General features: G+C 43.4%; 1 protein-coding gene across 2 annotated transcripts in view; it reads left to right on the top strand.

Moving 5' to 3' along the window:
* Window positions 1-15,621, top strand: part of TCEA2 (transcription elongation factor A2) — a 991,119-nt gene that overhangs the window by 277,370 nt on the left and 698,128 nt on the right. Inside the window, exon 1 of one of the 2 annotated variants that reach the window (XM_069650840.1) lies at window positions 102-278. The exons of the other annotated variant lie outside the window; for it this stretch is intronic. Within the exon in view, the coding sequence (XP_069506941.1) occupies window positions 213-278 (66 nt within the window). The 5' untranslated portion in view covers window positions 102-212. Of the gene's footprint in view, window positions 1-101; window positions 279-15,621 lie in introns of those variants that run through there. 2 annotated transcript variants of the gene reach the window in all.

Genomic DNA, 15,621 nt, shown 5'->3' with positions numbered 1-15,621 from the left:
ACACTGCCTCATTTGAATGACATGGAAGCGCGGTCGTTTGTTTCTAAGGCTGGTTGGCCTTGCACCATAGCTGGCAGAAATTCGAGAGAGGGAGTGACGGAGAGCTAATCAAGGAGCGGGCCCATTTCCACTATGAGGGATGAACTTAACAAAGTTAGTATTTTGCTTCTGAATTTGCCGGGTGAAAGGGCTTCCAGCAAGAACTACGTACAATGTTTGATTGTACCCGAGGACACAGCGTCGAGTTTGCCGAGGAGTTTGATCAGAACAATGACTCAGTAAGTTCTCATGACCGTGATTGTACTGTGTCAACGTTGCCTGAACAGGATTGCGATTCTGTAAAACTTCAAGAGCCAGCATGGAGGTGGCTGGACGACGCTCCATCCATTTGTAATTGGTTTGATGACATTTTTAGGAACTTTCGAGAATGTCCTTCTCGTGTTGGTTATAGCGTGTTGGGGAATACACAAGTGTCCTGTTATTACTGAGCAGATTAACTATTCAGAGTTAGCTTGGATAGATAACTATTTTGGGCATTTTAAGGAGCCGTTGAGGAAAAATGTATTTTATTAATCTGCCTCATGGAATGTTGATGATGAAATATTACCGTAGTGTCACTCCTGGGATGGTAATGTTCTGCATCTAACAATTATTCCTTTGCAGCATTTTCATCCATGCTCTGCCTGTTTTCTGCATGATCCGTGTGTGTGTCTATTTGACTTTTTTTCTCATGCTGAAGCACAATTAGTATGGTGTGTTTGCACATTAGGAATTATTTTGCAGCAGTGAGTTTACATCATCAACATGAAGCAATGTTACAATGTTTTGGTTCTGATGTTGGTTGGGCATTAGAAGTTTTGGAGTAGGTTTTGAGTTGATCTACGTCAGGTCAGCCATCTTAAAAGATGTTGATTGGTTGCTGATTCATTTAGGAACAGCACGAAGTATGGAACAATACTGGTTTTGGTTGTTCCATGACCTCATGGTTAAGTTGTTTATTTGAATACACAGGTACCCTTGTGCTGTGGATTTATGTATTTGGGGTACTTAAAGTTGAGGTACTAGCGTAGTACTTCAGCACAGTTTGCATTGGACTAAAGTTCAGTGCATTTTCAAATTGTGGCTTGTTGAGTCATGATTGTGTTAGTAAACTGGGTTTCTCCTGGTTTGGAGAATGCCTCAGCTTTTGTTATTTGTTGAGCAAAGTATGTTTGGTGACAACGTTTTAAAAGGTGGACTGTCACTTTATTTAAAGCATAATGGTGACAACGTTGTTAATTGGTGGAGTGTCACTTTATTTAAATAAACACATTTTTTTCTCACAGTTGTAACTTTCTAATTTCTTTTATAATCTTCATCGTAACGGACCCTGCAGGTATGAATAATGCATTTGTGTGTTTTCAATTTATTTTCTCATTCATGCTGAATTAGTCTCTATGGTGCATGTTCTAGGAAAGGTTTGAGGGTTTTCAATATGTAATGTATGTGTGACTGAGCTTTTAACTCTACAATGGGCACCACCTAATTGTTGTGAGGGTAATGAGAGGAAATGTTATTCTTGGATTATTTATTTTAGCGTAGTAGCACGCACATGGTGGTGTTATTTTTGCACCACACGTGTGTAACTTGTACACTCTCAGCTTACTAAGAATGGTACTGTTGTTTTTGGGTGGCATAACTGTTCTATAATTTGTTCTTGACTAGTGAGTTTTTCCATCTATATTTTTGAGGTGGGATGGTTTTACGTCTTTTCTTCTTGGAAGGCTTGTTAGGACCATTCCGTTTCAGGGTGTTGGACTGTGATTATGCTGTGGGTTTTGTTTTGGACTATATTGGGGGCTGGTTCCCGTTTTTATGAGCGAGTGGTAATGGCCTGCCACAGTTCAGTTGGTGGTGGATTGGCTCATTTTGAGGGAGTATGATGTTGTGGCGAAGGGTAACAATTTGAATTGTATCCAATCAATATTATGCATTACTATCTATTTACATGGTTACAAATTACTTTTTGAAATGCTAAAGGGGGAAGATGTGTTGGGTCTTGTATTAATAATGTGCAGGCTAGTTTAGTTCCATGCAGAATGTTCATCTAGAATGTTTCTTATTGGGTAGAGAGAACGTTCTGTTTTATTCAGTTGGGGCTGACTCTCTGTTTCTACCAGAGCAGTGGATGCCTTCTCCCTGCCTTAAACACTTACCACCTACCTTAGCACTGCTATACTTTCAACTTGGCATCTCATCTAAATAAACAGTACATCTGTAATACGGACCTCGTGATTCTCCATTTGTCTTGATGTACAACGTAACAACTACCCTATTGTCGAGTGTTCATTGTTCATATTGAAAGGGCATCCTCCTTATTGTGCTGCCATTATAATAACTACATTCCTGCAACAAATCTGTTCTGCTTCCAAACAATTTCAAATAAAAGAGGATTCAAGGTGATGTGATGTTTCTACAAGTCGGTAAAACACACCCTTAGTTTCATAACCGATCAAAAAAGAAAATCTTCACTCTACAAGAGCCACACATCAACCGATCACCGCAGCCAGATCTACCAACTCTGCCAAATCACAACAGTCAAAACCAAGCCACAGTGCCAGAGTGTACTGCCTACTATACCATCAAAACTCAGCAAGCAATTCTCAAATGTTATTGGTTCTCCGTGTTCCAATACACACAGTGCATGCGTTTGCCACAGGTAATTGCATGCATTTGAGTACAAATTTAATCTGAAAATCTATAACACAAGGACATCTAATGGCTTTACAAGGAGTACCCCCTCCTAATTACTTTCTGGAGATTCAAGGTGAGCCAAGCATTCCTTGGAAGAAGAGGTTCGATCACTGTCTTAGCTATGCACAGATTAAAGTTTGCAGGAGAAGGAAAAAATGTTCTCCTTCTGCACTATCGTGGGAATTCTGGACAAGAGCAATTTGAAAACGTAACTGCACCGTTGGACGATGAAGCCGATGGCTTATCAGAATATGCAAAATGCATCAAGATGTTAGAAAAACACTATAAAAAATGCACTAGCATTATATTAGATATCACTTTGGAAAAAGAAAACTGGGAAAGGATAAGTCAGTGGAACAATATATCACAGCGCTTCGAGGTTTAACTGCTTCATGTGAATTTGGTCACACGTTGAATGAAAGGCTGTGTGATCAATGAATGCTTGAATGCTGCAATAAGAAAGTGAGAGAAGCACTATGGGCCAAGAATAACCCAACCATTGATGAGGTCATAAGGGTTGCGAGAGAAGTGGAGCATAACCACAGATGTGTCAAGGAGTTGGAAAACAGGGTTGAAAGATATGAGAAAGAAAAACAGTAGAACAGGACATGGGAGTAACCACTGGCCAGACAAGGAGATACGACAATAAGGCACAATGTTCAGAAGGATAATGGCGCAAAAGGAGAAACACAAGGAGTCAGGCTTAGAAAGGATGAATCTGACAAGAAAATGTTTTCGTTGTGATAGCTCTTCCCATTTTGCAAGCTGTTACAAATAGCGTTGATTGCACGGCATGTCTTAATAGGCAGGGGCACTTAACCTCTTGTTGCAGAACAAAAAGTGAGAATATTGCTCTTGTGGATGAACTATAAGTGTATACAACAGGTTGTACCCTATGATTAAGGCCTGGTTCGACTAAATAGGAGACCAAGGTTGGATGTGGTCTAACTCCACCATTTGGGCCGAAACGTACGGCGTCGACACCATTCCCTGCAATCTCATTCATTGCTAATAAGACACCCGTTGAGGTGATGGGTAGCAAGCACCTTACAATCAACAAGAGACTGATCTATTTCCCTCTATACTTTTTTCACTTGTTTTGATGTATTGTATGTGACTACTGTTTTTTTTGTCTAAACCCAGACCAAATGTATGACTATATGAAAAGATGTCTGTGAGAAAATAGTTTGTGGCATATGTTAATGCTTTTTATGTGCTTTGTGTTTAAAAACAAAGAAAAAACAGAACTCAAAACGAGTTCATAATAAAATATGATGCTCTGAACTGAGGACATGGAAGGCTGCACATGTTTCATTGATTTTACATCGTATGAAGTCACTGTTGTAAAAGATGATGCTGACACTGAAAAACCCATGGCTGACATTGAACTTCAACAGATGAATCTCAATATGGTGATGGATTCAGGGGCGAAGTACACATTACTGCCCAAACATTTGTTTGAAAGGAATTCCAAATTTCCATATCTCTTAATGCAGTTGATATGTGCCCTGTTGCCTATGGTGGAAAGAGAATCGATTTGGAGGGTTGGGTCTGGGCTTTATTGAAATTCAAAGGCAGGTCAGCAAAGTGTAAGTTTCTAAGAAATGTAGCAATTCTCTACTAAGTTGGTCCCATCAGAAATGGCTGTAGAAGGCAATGTCGATGTGGATCATCATGCTGTGTTTCGCGATCAGTTAAGCAGTCTCAAGGGTTTTATGCACAACATAAGAGTGAAACCAGAATCCGTCCCTGTTGTACATAAGCTCAGAAGTGTGCCATTGGCCATCATGGAGGCAGTTGAGGAGGAATTACTTACCATGCAGAAGAATTGTTATTGAAAGGGTAGAGTCTGTCCAATGGGTCTCTCCTTTGGTAGTGGTACATAAACCTAATGGAAAACTGAGATTATGCATTGATTTAAGGTATGTGAATCATTGTATATCCCAGACAGACATCCCTTACCCAACATATCAGAAATGATGCTTGGTACCATTAAAGAAGCAAAGATCATGAGCGCACTAGATTTGAGGTCTGCTTATCACCAAATCGTATTCCATGCATCTGCCAGTAATATGACGGCATTCATTATGCCAGAAGGTTTATTTCAATGTAAACGCGCATGCCTTTCAAATTGGTTTCAGCTGCATCAGTCTTTTAATGTATTATGTACCAGTTATTTCATGATATGAATGGTGTTCTGTGTTTCCGGGAAGATGTGTTGGTATATGGTAAAGATCAGGAGGAACATGGAAAAAAAGGTTGAAGAGTGGTAAATATTTTTATGGAAGCAGGTTTAACCTTGAGTAAGGTCAAATGTAAGTTTAATAAGGCATCCATTTAGTATTTGGGACATACTATATCTGAAAAGGGCATTTAGCCAAAGGCTGATTTAGTAGACAATATTGTTAATCTTCCCAGTCCCGCTGACCAGGAGAAAGTAGTTTCCTTTTTAGGCATGGTGGAATACTATAACAAATTTGTGCTAGGTCTTGCGAGCACATCTACCCACATGAGGGAACTGGTAAAGAAAGGCGTGAGATTCCATTCGTACGATCAGTGTGAAAGAGTTCCAAGAAATTAAGTTTGCTCTCACCAACGCACCCACATTGAAGACTTTTGATTCCAGGAGATGTACCATCATCACAACTGATGCAAGTAATCATGGTCTGGGTGCTGTGCTGTCACAAAAGGGTGTGAAAGAGGATACACTATTGCATTTGCATCTAGGGTGTTGAGGGCTTCTTAAAATAATTACTGCACACTACAGGAAGAACTTTTGGCCATAAAATGGGGAATAGAGAAGTTTTGTCATGTCCTGTGGGGGATACAGTTTGTCATTTGACCAGACTGTAAACCTTTGAAGGAAATTCAAGGTGGCATCCAATATATGCAAGTGGGTGGCTGGACTAAAAGACTTCAATTGGGATATTGAGTACCTACCTGGTGAGAATAAGGCAGCAGGTGGTTTATCCAGGCTCGCTAATATGGTTGAGGAGGAAAAAGATGAACATATTTTGAGCATATACCAGGCAATAGTAACAAAGGAGGAGTGGTGTAAGGCTATGTTGGCTGATGAGGTCCTCATCAATGTTAAGGAAAGGTTGGATTGTGCTATGAAATGTGCCAATTTAAGAAAAGGGGAGGTGCCTGATTCTTTTAGGCATGTTTTTGATCAACTATGCATAAAAGGGCATTTGATTTTAAGGAGTGATGAGATATTACCTCCAACTGGTGTTGGGAAGAAAATCCTTGAAGTGGCTTATGAAGGCCATCAGGGAATGACTAAAACCAAACAATTGGTTAGAGAAGACTCCTCCTCGTCTCAGTACTTTGGTGGTTGTGGGTATTGAAGTCCACTGATATCAACTGGTGCACAGTAATTGGAGAACCTTTCTCAATTATTCAATATGAAGGATTAGTTCTATACGAAAGGGAATTTGAACTGAAAAAGGTTTTCTTGGCACTTTTTGTTTTTACACCAGGAATAGGAAGTTGGTCGGAAGGATGTTGGGAAAAGGGTTCTCTACTTTCCCTAAAGGGGGAAACCGATGCATGGAAATAGTAAATTGGGGATTTGGGGATCAGGCGTCTTTTCCTTAGGCAAAAGGGGATAGCGTGCCTCATCCAATGAAGCCATGACATCTCCTCTCTTGTGATCCTCCCTCATATAGCTGCCCACAGAATCGGGATCATGTAGTGGCTGCTGTCACCTGGCCACATGGAAGGAGGTTACCGCTGGGGATTCCGTGTTGACTGCATTGGCTTCATCACACAGAAGGGATAAACACAAATGAGAGAGGAATGTTCACAAAGTCCAGAGCGCATTTTCCATGATGACCATGATGCCAAGTCCTAAAGTTCTATTCTCTTTGTCTTCTGGGTGTACTCTTAAATGCTTTACCATACCAGCACATTTCTCAGGTTTGCAGCGAATTCTGAACCCCCTGCAGGTAGCTGCTAACATACAGCGGCCCTCCTAGCCAGTGCTTGCTTAGCTTTCTGCTGAATCTTTCTTCCCCACCTGTTGTGAATGGATTTCTTTTTCAGCCCATGCCATTAGTGCATTTCTCCAATGGTGATGTGGTAGATGGGGGTCGATGAATCCTCCTGCCCGAGTGTCTTCAGAAACTCCCTCTGGCCCTTCACCAATCTGTCTTTAATTCATTGATGGTTGTGAGGGTTCCACCCGAATTAAGAATAGGGTTCCCTGCTAGCCTAGAACTATTCTCACTACCTCTTGCAGTCTTTAGGGCCCTACCGATCTCTGCAGCCAGGTCAGCAAGTCTTTCCGAGTCCTCAGCACTTACCTCTTCCTAGCACAGTTCCCACTGCTTCCACCAGCTGCACCCTTTTTAACATTTGACCATCTTGACATGGACTACATGGATTGTTTACTTCGGACCTTACTGTCTACTTTCTCCACTCTGCTGACCTTCTCCTGTGCTCTCCTCAAATGTGTCCTTCCACCAATGCCTTTCTTCTCGTTTACTCTTTACTCCACTTCCATGATCATTTGCTCCCCTTTCCTTGCTCTCTCTCGTTTTTTCCTCTGCTCTCCCCCTTTTCTCTGCATGCCTCTGTACTCTCTTGTCACTAAAATCAAACTCTGACACCATGGCTCACCGCCATCCCCCCTTTTCTAATCCCTCTGTCCTGATTGTAATTGGGACTCTAAGGCTGGCACTAGAGGCACCTGTACTTGATTGTTGCTTTTGTCCAGGAATTGGCTGAGGGGTGCATTCCACATTCCCTCCCCTTTCATGAGGGGATGGGGCCTAGTGTTCCAATGACAGATTGCCGGACCACCGCTCTGCCGGCTGAGTATTGGAAGAGTGGATTCCACCATTTTGGGATGTGACTGCTATGCGGATGGATTGCTTGGTTTCTGCTTTCGTGCTTCCCATTAAAGTGTGTCCCTTGCTCCCACTTGACTGCTGCCCAGATTTGTTTGGGTCACTCTCCCGCACTCCACATGGAACTCAAGGTAAATTCCTGTTTGTGGTCATAGTTTGTAACACAATCTGCCCCTTTTCGCTCGCCAAATTGTGACCTTGTGTCTCAGATCGCAGACAGCTCGGTATGCTTCAAATCAGTTTTCATTCACAAGTGTTGGGATGCCTGATGTGTGGCCCTGATAACTGGGTCAGTGTTGGGGAGTAGGGAGGAAGAGGCTTTGGGAGGCTCCATCCCCTCTGCCCCCAACTCGTCTGGGATTGACATCACTCATCGGTTAGCCTTCCCTGGCCCTGAGTCATGCTTGCTGCATGTCCAACCACATCAATGGGTCAGTCCCAGTAGATGATCAAAATGTACCCTTACCTGGGCAACTGGCTGATAACTGAAAACACTGTCAAACAGCATGCAAAGCATGCACAATTCATGATCCAGTATGCTCAATCAATGTATCCAAATCAAGCCTTATTCCACCCAAAAATAAAGACGTTTCAAGAAAAACTAAACCCCACTATGGCTCTAACCTTTCTGTCCGAAGCAAGGATTCAAACTTTTCTTGCATCAGTCCTTCTTTATCAATCCTCAGTCACAATGACTGGTTGGAAGATTATAAAACTAATTGGGATGGTGGCATCATGCATTCACTTAGACCCATAAGCAAGGTTGTATAGGAGAGCATACCAGGAATGGTCCAGTAAACCATGGTCACAAGGACACTGGAGGAATCTAGTGGTCTTCAAATGGAAGGTTACATATGCATTCAAATGGTGATAGAAAGAAAACATGGCTGAAGGATGACCCATTGATAATCATCCCATGAAGATAAACCATTATGATCAATGCTTCCATGAGGGGATGTGGAGCCTACTTAAAGGCCTTCCCCCCATTTAGGGCAGGACTTGCACATAAACTTCCTGGAACTCTGGGTGGTCTTCTGGGCACCAACATTAGTCCTAGCCTCAGCTACAGGGGAAGGTTGTGCAAATCTTAACGGGAAAAAAACTTGCCATGTTTTACATCTGGCAGCAGGGCAGGACACACTCCCCAGTTCGCTCCCTGGAAGCCCAGTTGCTGTGGCGCTGGGACATTTTTCAGGGAATGTTCCTTGTCCCCTTTCACTTAGCAGGCACCAAGAACATAATTGTGGACTCTTTCAGCAAGGAGCTGTGGTCCTGCCAGGAGTGGGAACTTCAATAAGCGCAGGTGTCTCAGCTCTTCAGGAGTGTGTTCCTCCTTAGATCGACATCTTCGTGATAGCTGGCAACTAAAAATGCCGGATGTCTGCCAGCAAATATACTCAGCTAATGAGTCTGGGGGGATGCCTTCTCATTCCTGTGGGACGGGCTCTTCCTGGACGCCTTCCCTCCAATTCCGCTCCCGTTAGGTGTGATCAACACACTGAAGACAGACATTGCCATTCCCTGATGGCCATCACCTCGGCCAGGTCAATCGGGACGATCCAGGCCCTCTCCTGCAAGCAGCCATACTTGACCTTCCATGCTACTCATCCCACCTTTATGCCAAAGGTTCCTTTGGGCTTCCATTTCAATGAGCCTTTGGTTCAGACAGTTTTCTTTACCCTTCCACGGCTGCTTAAAGTACGTTGCTCGTGTCTTGTAGTTTTACGTGGAACGCACTAAGGATTTTCGGAAGACCTCTCAGCTGTTTTGTTAAGTTTGGACATGTGGGACATGGGAAGGCCCTGTCTAAGGCTTTCATATCCAGGTGGCTCTCCGGCTGTGTCATGCACTGTCATTGTCTGGCCAACAGACCTCTTCCAGGCCAGCCGATAGCCCACTCCACCAGAGCCGTCGCATCAACAGTTTCTCTGGTGTTCCCCTGCTCGACGTCTACAGGAATGCTGCATGCGGGTCCCCCACACCTTCATGAGATTATACTGCAGTAACAGGGATTTCTGGGAGGAGTGCTGGGTCGGCCCAGCAGTGTTACGCAACCTGTTTGAGGGGCGTCTCTTCCAGGGGTAAGTGTATCGTTTCTGTTGAGCCTTGCCACCTGGCGTGGTTGTGTATATGTATTGCTGTGCAATTGTATTAATGAGCATGTGAATCCATGCAAGACCCCATGCTGGGGAAGGTTACGTTACTTACTTTTTCTCCAGCATGGGTCTTGGATGGATCCACATTTGAACCCTCCCTCCCCTCTTGCTCTTCTTCGTTCGTACTGCCGCTTTACATTTGTGACCAAGTCTGAAGATGGCCACCATGGATGGAGCTTAGGAGGACAGTGTCATTGGCTGGGGGCAGTATGACCCAAAGGACAATGATTGGATATAGTGTAGACCAGCAGTTTACAGTCTAAAGCAAAACACGTTTCTTTTTACATAGGATTCATAGCCTGACGGCGAGGAATATTCATGAGCATGTGAATCCATACAAGACCCATGCTGGAGAACAAGAGTTGCCGGTAAGTAACTTAAACCTTCTCACAGGCCAAGAACACACCCCTCAATGGTCACAGGGCAAATGCTGGTATTTTTAGCGAATGTTCCCTTTAACTTGATTTAGAACCTGGAGTTCAGTATATTGAATATTTACGCAATCCAGAGCAGACTCAAAGGTCCATGCCAAAACATAAATTTGCCTTTGTTCCAAATTAAACACTCTCCAGGGAACAAAATGGATTCAAAAGTCCCTAAAGACCAATGCTACTTACCAGTAATGTTTTTTCTGGAGCTTTATCTGTTTGAGTCTCATCTATTCTCCCATCAGATTGGGCTACAAAAATTAATGTACCAATTTGTATTCTATGTTTGGAAGTGGTTTTGTACCACCTTGTACAATAGTAAAGATGTTTCCTTCACAATATATAAGCACACCTTCCCTCACATTTTATGCAGAGGGCTTTGACTTGGAGTAGGTTTGTTGGTTCCTATATACATCTGATAAGGAATAGTTATAGGTATTTATCTTCAGTAACCAATTTGTAATACTCCAGATCAGCCACTAGCTGGTAGAATGTGAGTTTAACACAGATGCATGCTCCAGAAAGACTGCTATTGGTAGATAACCTTTTTCATAATCTAATAAGTCTGCTGAATATTATGGGAATTGTATAACAGAATGTGAAAAGTATACGAAGTATTAATAATAGAAGAGCGCCAACATTATTACTTGGGTTTCTTTTGTTAATGTTGGGAAATTGGGACCAGTCTGTCTTTAGGCCCAGGGTTAATGCAGGGTAGTCCGGATGCATAGGATTTCTTTGAAAAGGACATCTATCCCTTGTGTTCTTTCTCTTCCTTGGTTTTTGTTAGATGCCTTGGCAAGGTCAGGTTAGTCGTCTTCTTGGTGCTTCTTATTGGTTTAACTGCAAGCTGGTTCAAGAATCAGTCAATTGATTTTATTTTGGATGAAACATATCCATAAAAGCATTACCGTCAATGACCATAGCAATCCAATATTGTTTTTTATTTTAAAGGGTCGTTGGTATCATTTTTAAAATAAGATCACATATTAAAAAAAGAGACTACAATTTTCATTAAAAAGTCTCTGCGCTTCAGTGCTTTTTGCAGATCTCTAAGTAGGGACCATGCCATGAGCTTTGTATTTGCTAAAAGCATAAAGTGAATAGCAGATCTTCATTGACTATAATGCATCATTTGTCACAGTACTTTAAAAAGTGCTCTCCCTAACAGTAGGGTATGCTGGGCAAAACAACAAAAAGAGCATCATAACTTGGTAAGGAGCATTACAGAGTAGACCGGAGTTACTCACTACATCGGGGCTGGTTGATGACCATTTTTCCTATGATCGACCATAATGCTAATAGGATGAATAATGGAGCATTCACATTAAGTTAGTTCTAATCAAAAAGTCTGAAAGGCTATTCGTAGTAAAAAGGGTATGTGCCCGATTTACAGGTGTGAGGATTTCGTTAAGGTTACGGTCCATATGCTCTGCTGCAGAGTTAGAAAGTGAAGTTTTGCCTTGGGACCATGACTGGGTGATTGAAGACTGATCAGTAAAACATAGTATTGCATTAACTATGGTAAGGTGGTTTTCCAAAAAAAAAGCAAGCCATGGGATCAATGCACCATTGTCTGAGGAAGGATTGTGACATAGGATATGGTGGGGAAGCGTCACCTTTTTGTTTAACCAAGACCTTAACCATAACTTAACTGGTTCCTGGGTTAAATCGTAAGCAAGATAAGCCATACCCAGCATGTTATGAGTAGTGGAAGAGGGGGCCAAAATATGAGGTTAAGTAGTTGCTTAAACTATTTTCCTCAATTTAAAGGCTAGTTATGTCCTTGATTGCCAATAAGCCCGAGCTATAGGTTGCAATGGCCTTGGATTTTGATGAATAAACGTTTAGCAGCCTATTAATGGGTTGAATTTTAAAAGATCTTGCAAATTGGGGAAACTCCTCCTCATTCTTGGATCATCTTTAGCTTTTGGCTTCAGCATGTTTTGTTCCTCTGTGTTTGTATGAAGGTTGTCACCAGATAGTCAAATGTTGTTGCATGCTAAGGTTATATCCCTTCCAATGCTAAATGTTGGGCCTTTTGGGAGTTTACATGGTGGATGGCATAGTAAAATAGCTAATTTCATAGTGTTGATTGCCAGAGCTCGATTGAACAAAAATTCCACACCAACCTTTATTAAAGGCTCTAGGGAACAAGGTGTGTGAGCAATAAGGACAATCATCTGCAAGGAGTGGAATCGCCATTCCCCCTCAGATGGGTGGCTCTGCCTTAAATTCTACAAGGTGTTCATATAGGTGGTTAGTATATAATGACAATAACGTAGGTGCAAGGGCCCAACCTTGTTGCACACCTGATCCTGTGGGGCAATAAGGACTACAATGGCCGTTGGGGCCATATAAAACACAGGCCTTATTGTTTTCTTGTAACGGAGAGTAAGACCACCAGCTCCTTGGGTCATTCAATCTTTTTGAATACGCTCCACTATTTAGACCTATTGACTCTATCAAATGCAGAACGAATGTCCATTTAGGCCACGTACACATCTTCCTTTCTTTGGAAGATGACGTTGGCAATACAGAGATATAGGTTAAGGCTTTTATCACTAGTTCCCAGGCTGCTTCTGAAACCCAATCAGGTGCGGGCTAAGATGTTTCTTTTCATCTGTCCAAATTCGCAGCTTATCTAAAAAAAACTGCTTTGCCCAATAGTTTAAAGGTGTATTCAAGTATTGATATCAGCATATATGATGCAGGTGAATTTCTTGGGTCTTTCTTATAGATGGGACTTGGTCCACGAGACTACATAAGTACCCGAGGTAATTATGGCATTTAACCCAATGGTCAACATGGGTTCCCAATATTCCTTAAGACTGCAAAAAAATCAGCTGGAATGCTATCTCGGCATGGGGACCTATTGAGGAGTTGCTTTCGTATTGCAATTGAAATCTCGTTTATTAAAAAGATAATTGTATGTGTGCCCTGATTGATCACTAGGTTGTTTTTTTTTTTTACATTTGTAGAGCGCACTACAGCCCACAGGCATCGAGGTGCTGTGACATGAAAGTGTACGCAGGCATGATTCACGGTACATAGGTGGTGGCAACACGTAGGGTTTCTTGGTTACATATAAGGGGGTTATTATTTGCTTGCAATTGTATTATATGGAGCAGCGAAACAATGAATCCACACAGCCCTGTACTACGGTTTCCAAGCCTGTACTTGAACACAAGTGCTGAGGGCCCCCAATTAACCATTTGCCAGAAGCTTCTAGGAGGTCTTCCCAAGCCTCTGCTGCCAAGTCGGATTTGTGCTTTGCAATCGCTTTTTTGTAAAAACGCACAAGCCATGAGAATAGAAAATCTGTTAGGGGGCTGACTTTTTATTGATTTCAGCAAGTTGGATTTAGCTAACCTACATTGGTCATCGAACCACCAAACACAAGTTTGCTGGTATTCAGACTTACAGATTGTGATGCTGGAAATGCTTTGTCAGGGCAGGGACTCCTCGTCCGTGTCCCACTACTTCCCTGTATGTGTTTTTCTGTATGTTTTCTGCCACAGGAGTCCCGTCTGGAACTCTGACATTTCAGCTCTTCATTGATATTGTTGGTGAACAAGACCCATGGGATTACCCCTATGGCACCCATGGGTAGGGGCAGCTCTTGGCACCCCTAGTGTTTTTTGGGTACCTGTGTTGTCCACAGAGCAGGGTATGGGCTGGTAGCAGCTACATGCTGACTCTGGGGCTCCTCATTTTTGGATACCCAGGCCTTGCCATAGGTATAAGTGGATTCCTGAACAAAGGCAAGATGGCCACTGGAACCCACATGGATTTCTGCCTTTCTCTCTTGTTTCTCAAGTCCTGAGAAGCTCTGCCTCTGTTGCCCCTTCTCCCTGATTGAATGTTGGGTGGAAGGACCATGTTGAGTGTTGGGTTTACCGCTGCTGGACAATTAACAGCCTACCTAAGGACTGCTTGTGTTGGCTACACCTTAGTGGTGGGACCTGAAGGAACTGAACGGGGAGTCAATTCACATTCTGTTGGTTTTGTCAATGCCTGTGGTGTGCCTGAGCCAGCCCTGTCTTAAACTGGAGTAAATGCAGTATGTTCTCTAAAAGACTGGGAGTTGCCCCCAATACACATCCACCGTTTTGGGTGTCTGGTTTTGGGTGAATGACTTGAATGCCTGGGAGCCTGATTGGGTGCTGCATGATGAAGTCCCTAGTGTATGATTGGCTGACCTGAGCCTAGCTCAGCCAGAGTGAATGGGGGGGGGGGGGCATTTTCTAAACGAAGACCCCTCACTTGCCTGTGTGAGAAGCTTGCAGTATTTCTGGAGGCGTATCCTGAGTCGTACTGGAGGAAGAAGTCTGCTGCTGCACCTCTTGAACAAATCCAAAGGCTGCTGTGTTGATTCAAGGACTCATCGCGTAACGGCCGTTCTTCACCCGAAGTGTCCTGGAAGCCAGTCCTAAGTGCCTGCCATCCTGCAGAGGTATCTTTGTGGGTGCAGATGAAGAGTGACCAGACCTCTTGATCCCAATAAGTCCACCAGCGCTGTCCTCTGTTCGGAGGCTGTCCATGACCAGAAGAAAGCCAAACTACGGAGTATCGCACTTGAGAACCCAAGAGTGGCTCTCTGCACTTGCCCCAGTCTCTACCGACTGGGTGCACTTGAACTTACCCCTCCCTGCGACCGTACGTGCACTTGCACAATCTGTACGCTCCATGCCTGAAGATAGTCTGTCTGTTCTCCCCCTTGTTTTCACCCCTTAATTGCACTGTTATAAACTGCAGAATCGCCGTCAGGCCCATATGCTGTATCTCAAACTGTTAAATGTATTTTGCGCCCTTACTCTGCCTGTGCAGACTATTAGCATCTCCGAATTTCAAGGGCTCTGAGTGACTGTTTTTTTCCCCATGTTTCTCCCCTCCTTGAGCGCTTTGAAACACTTGCCTGTGTATAGGCGCTTTATAAATAAACAATACCATACCAAGAGGGGATACTCTTGCATATTGCTGCTTGATGCCCGGAGCTTGCCAAGTTCAACTGACGTGAAGAGATCTTCAAGTGGCACTGCAGCCACGACACCTGTCAATTTTTCCACAGCTGAGGAAGACTATGGTCGCCACCTGCAGAGAAGGGCCTGCTAGTGGGTTTCCTGCGATTACAAACTGAAGGAGTGCTGAGGGTCCAAACTTGGTGGTGGCATACAGATGAGTCCAGTGCTCGCGTGCAAGTCGCTAGTAGCCATGCTGACGTCCATGCTGTGGCTGCAGCAATGAAGAACCGAATGGCTGCCAACCACGAATTACCAAAACACAACACCGACTTCTGTCACTGCACCCGTCCCCACAAGTTAATTGATGACAATCAAAGGACCCATCCTCACCACCACAGCCTTGTCGAGGTCCGCAGTGAGTTTCAGCTTTGTGGGCCGTCCACAGCCGGCGTGGCAACCTGACAAAGGAGACCACTGCAACAGACCA

This window comes from Ambystoma mexicanum, chromosome 3p (genome assembly GCF_040938575.1).
Source record: "Ambystoma mexicanum isolate Mex_15411 chromosome 3p, UKY_AmexF1_1, whole genome shotgun sequence".
NCBI lineage: Eukaryota > Metazoa > Chordata > Amphibia > Caudata > Ambystomatidae > Ambystoma > Ambystoma mexicanum.
This window is presented reverse-complemented; position numbering and strand designations above follow the sequence as displayed.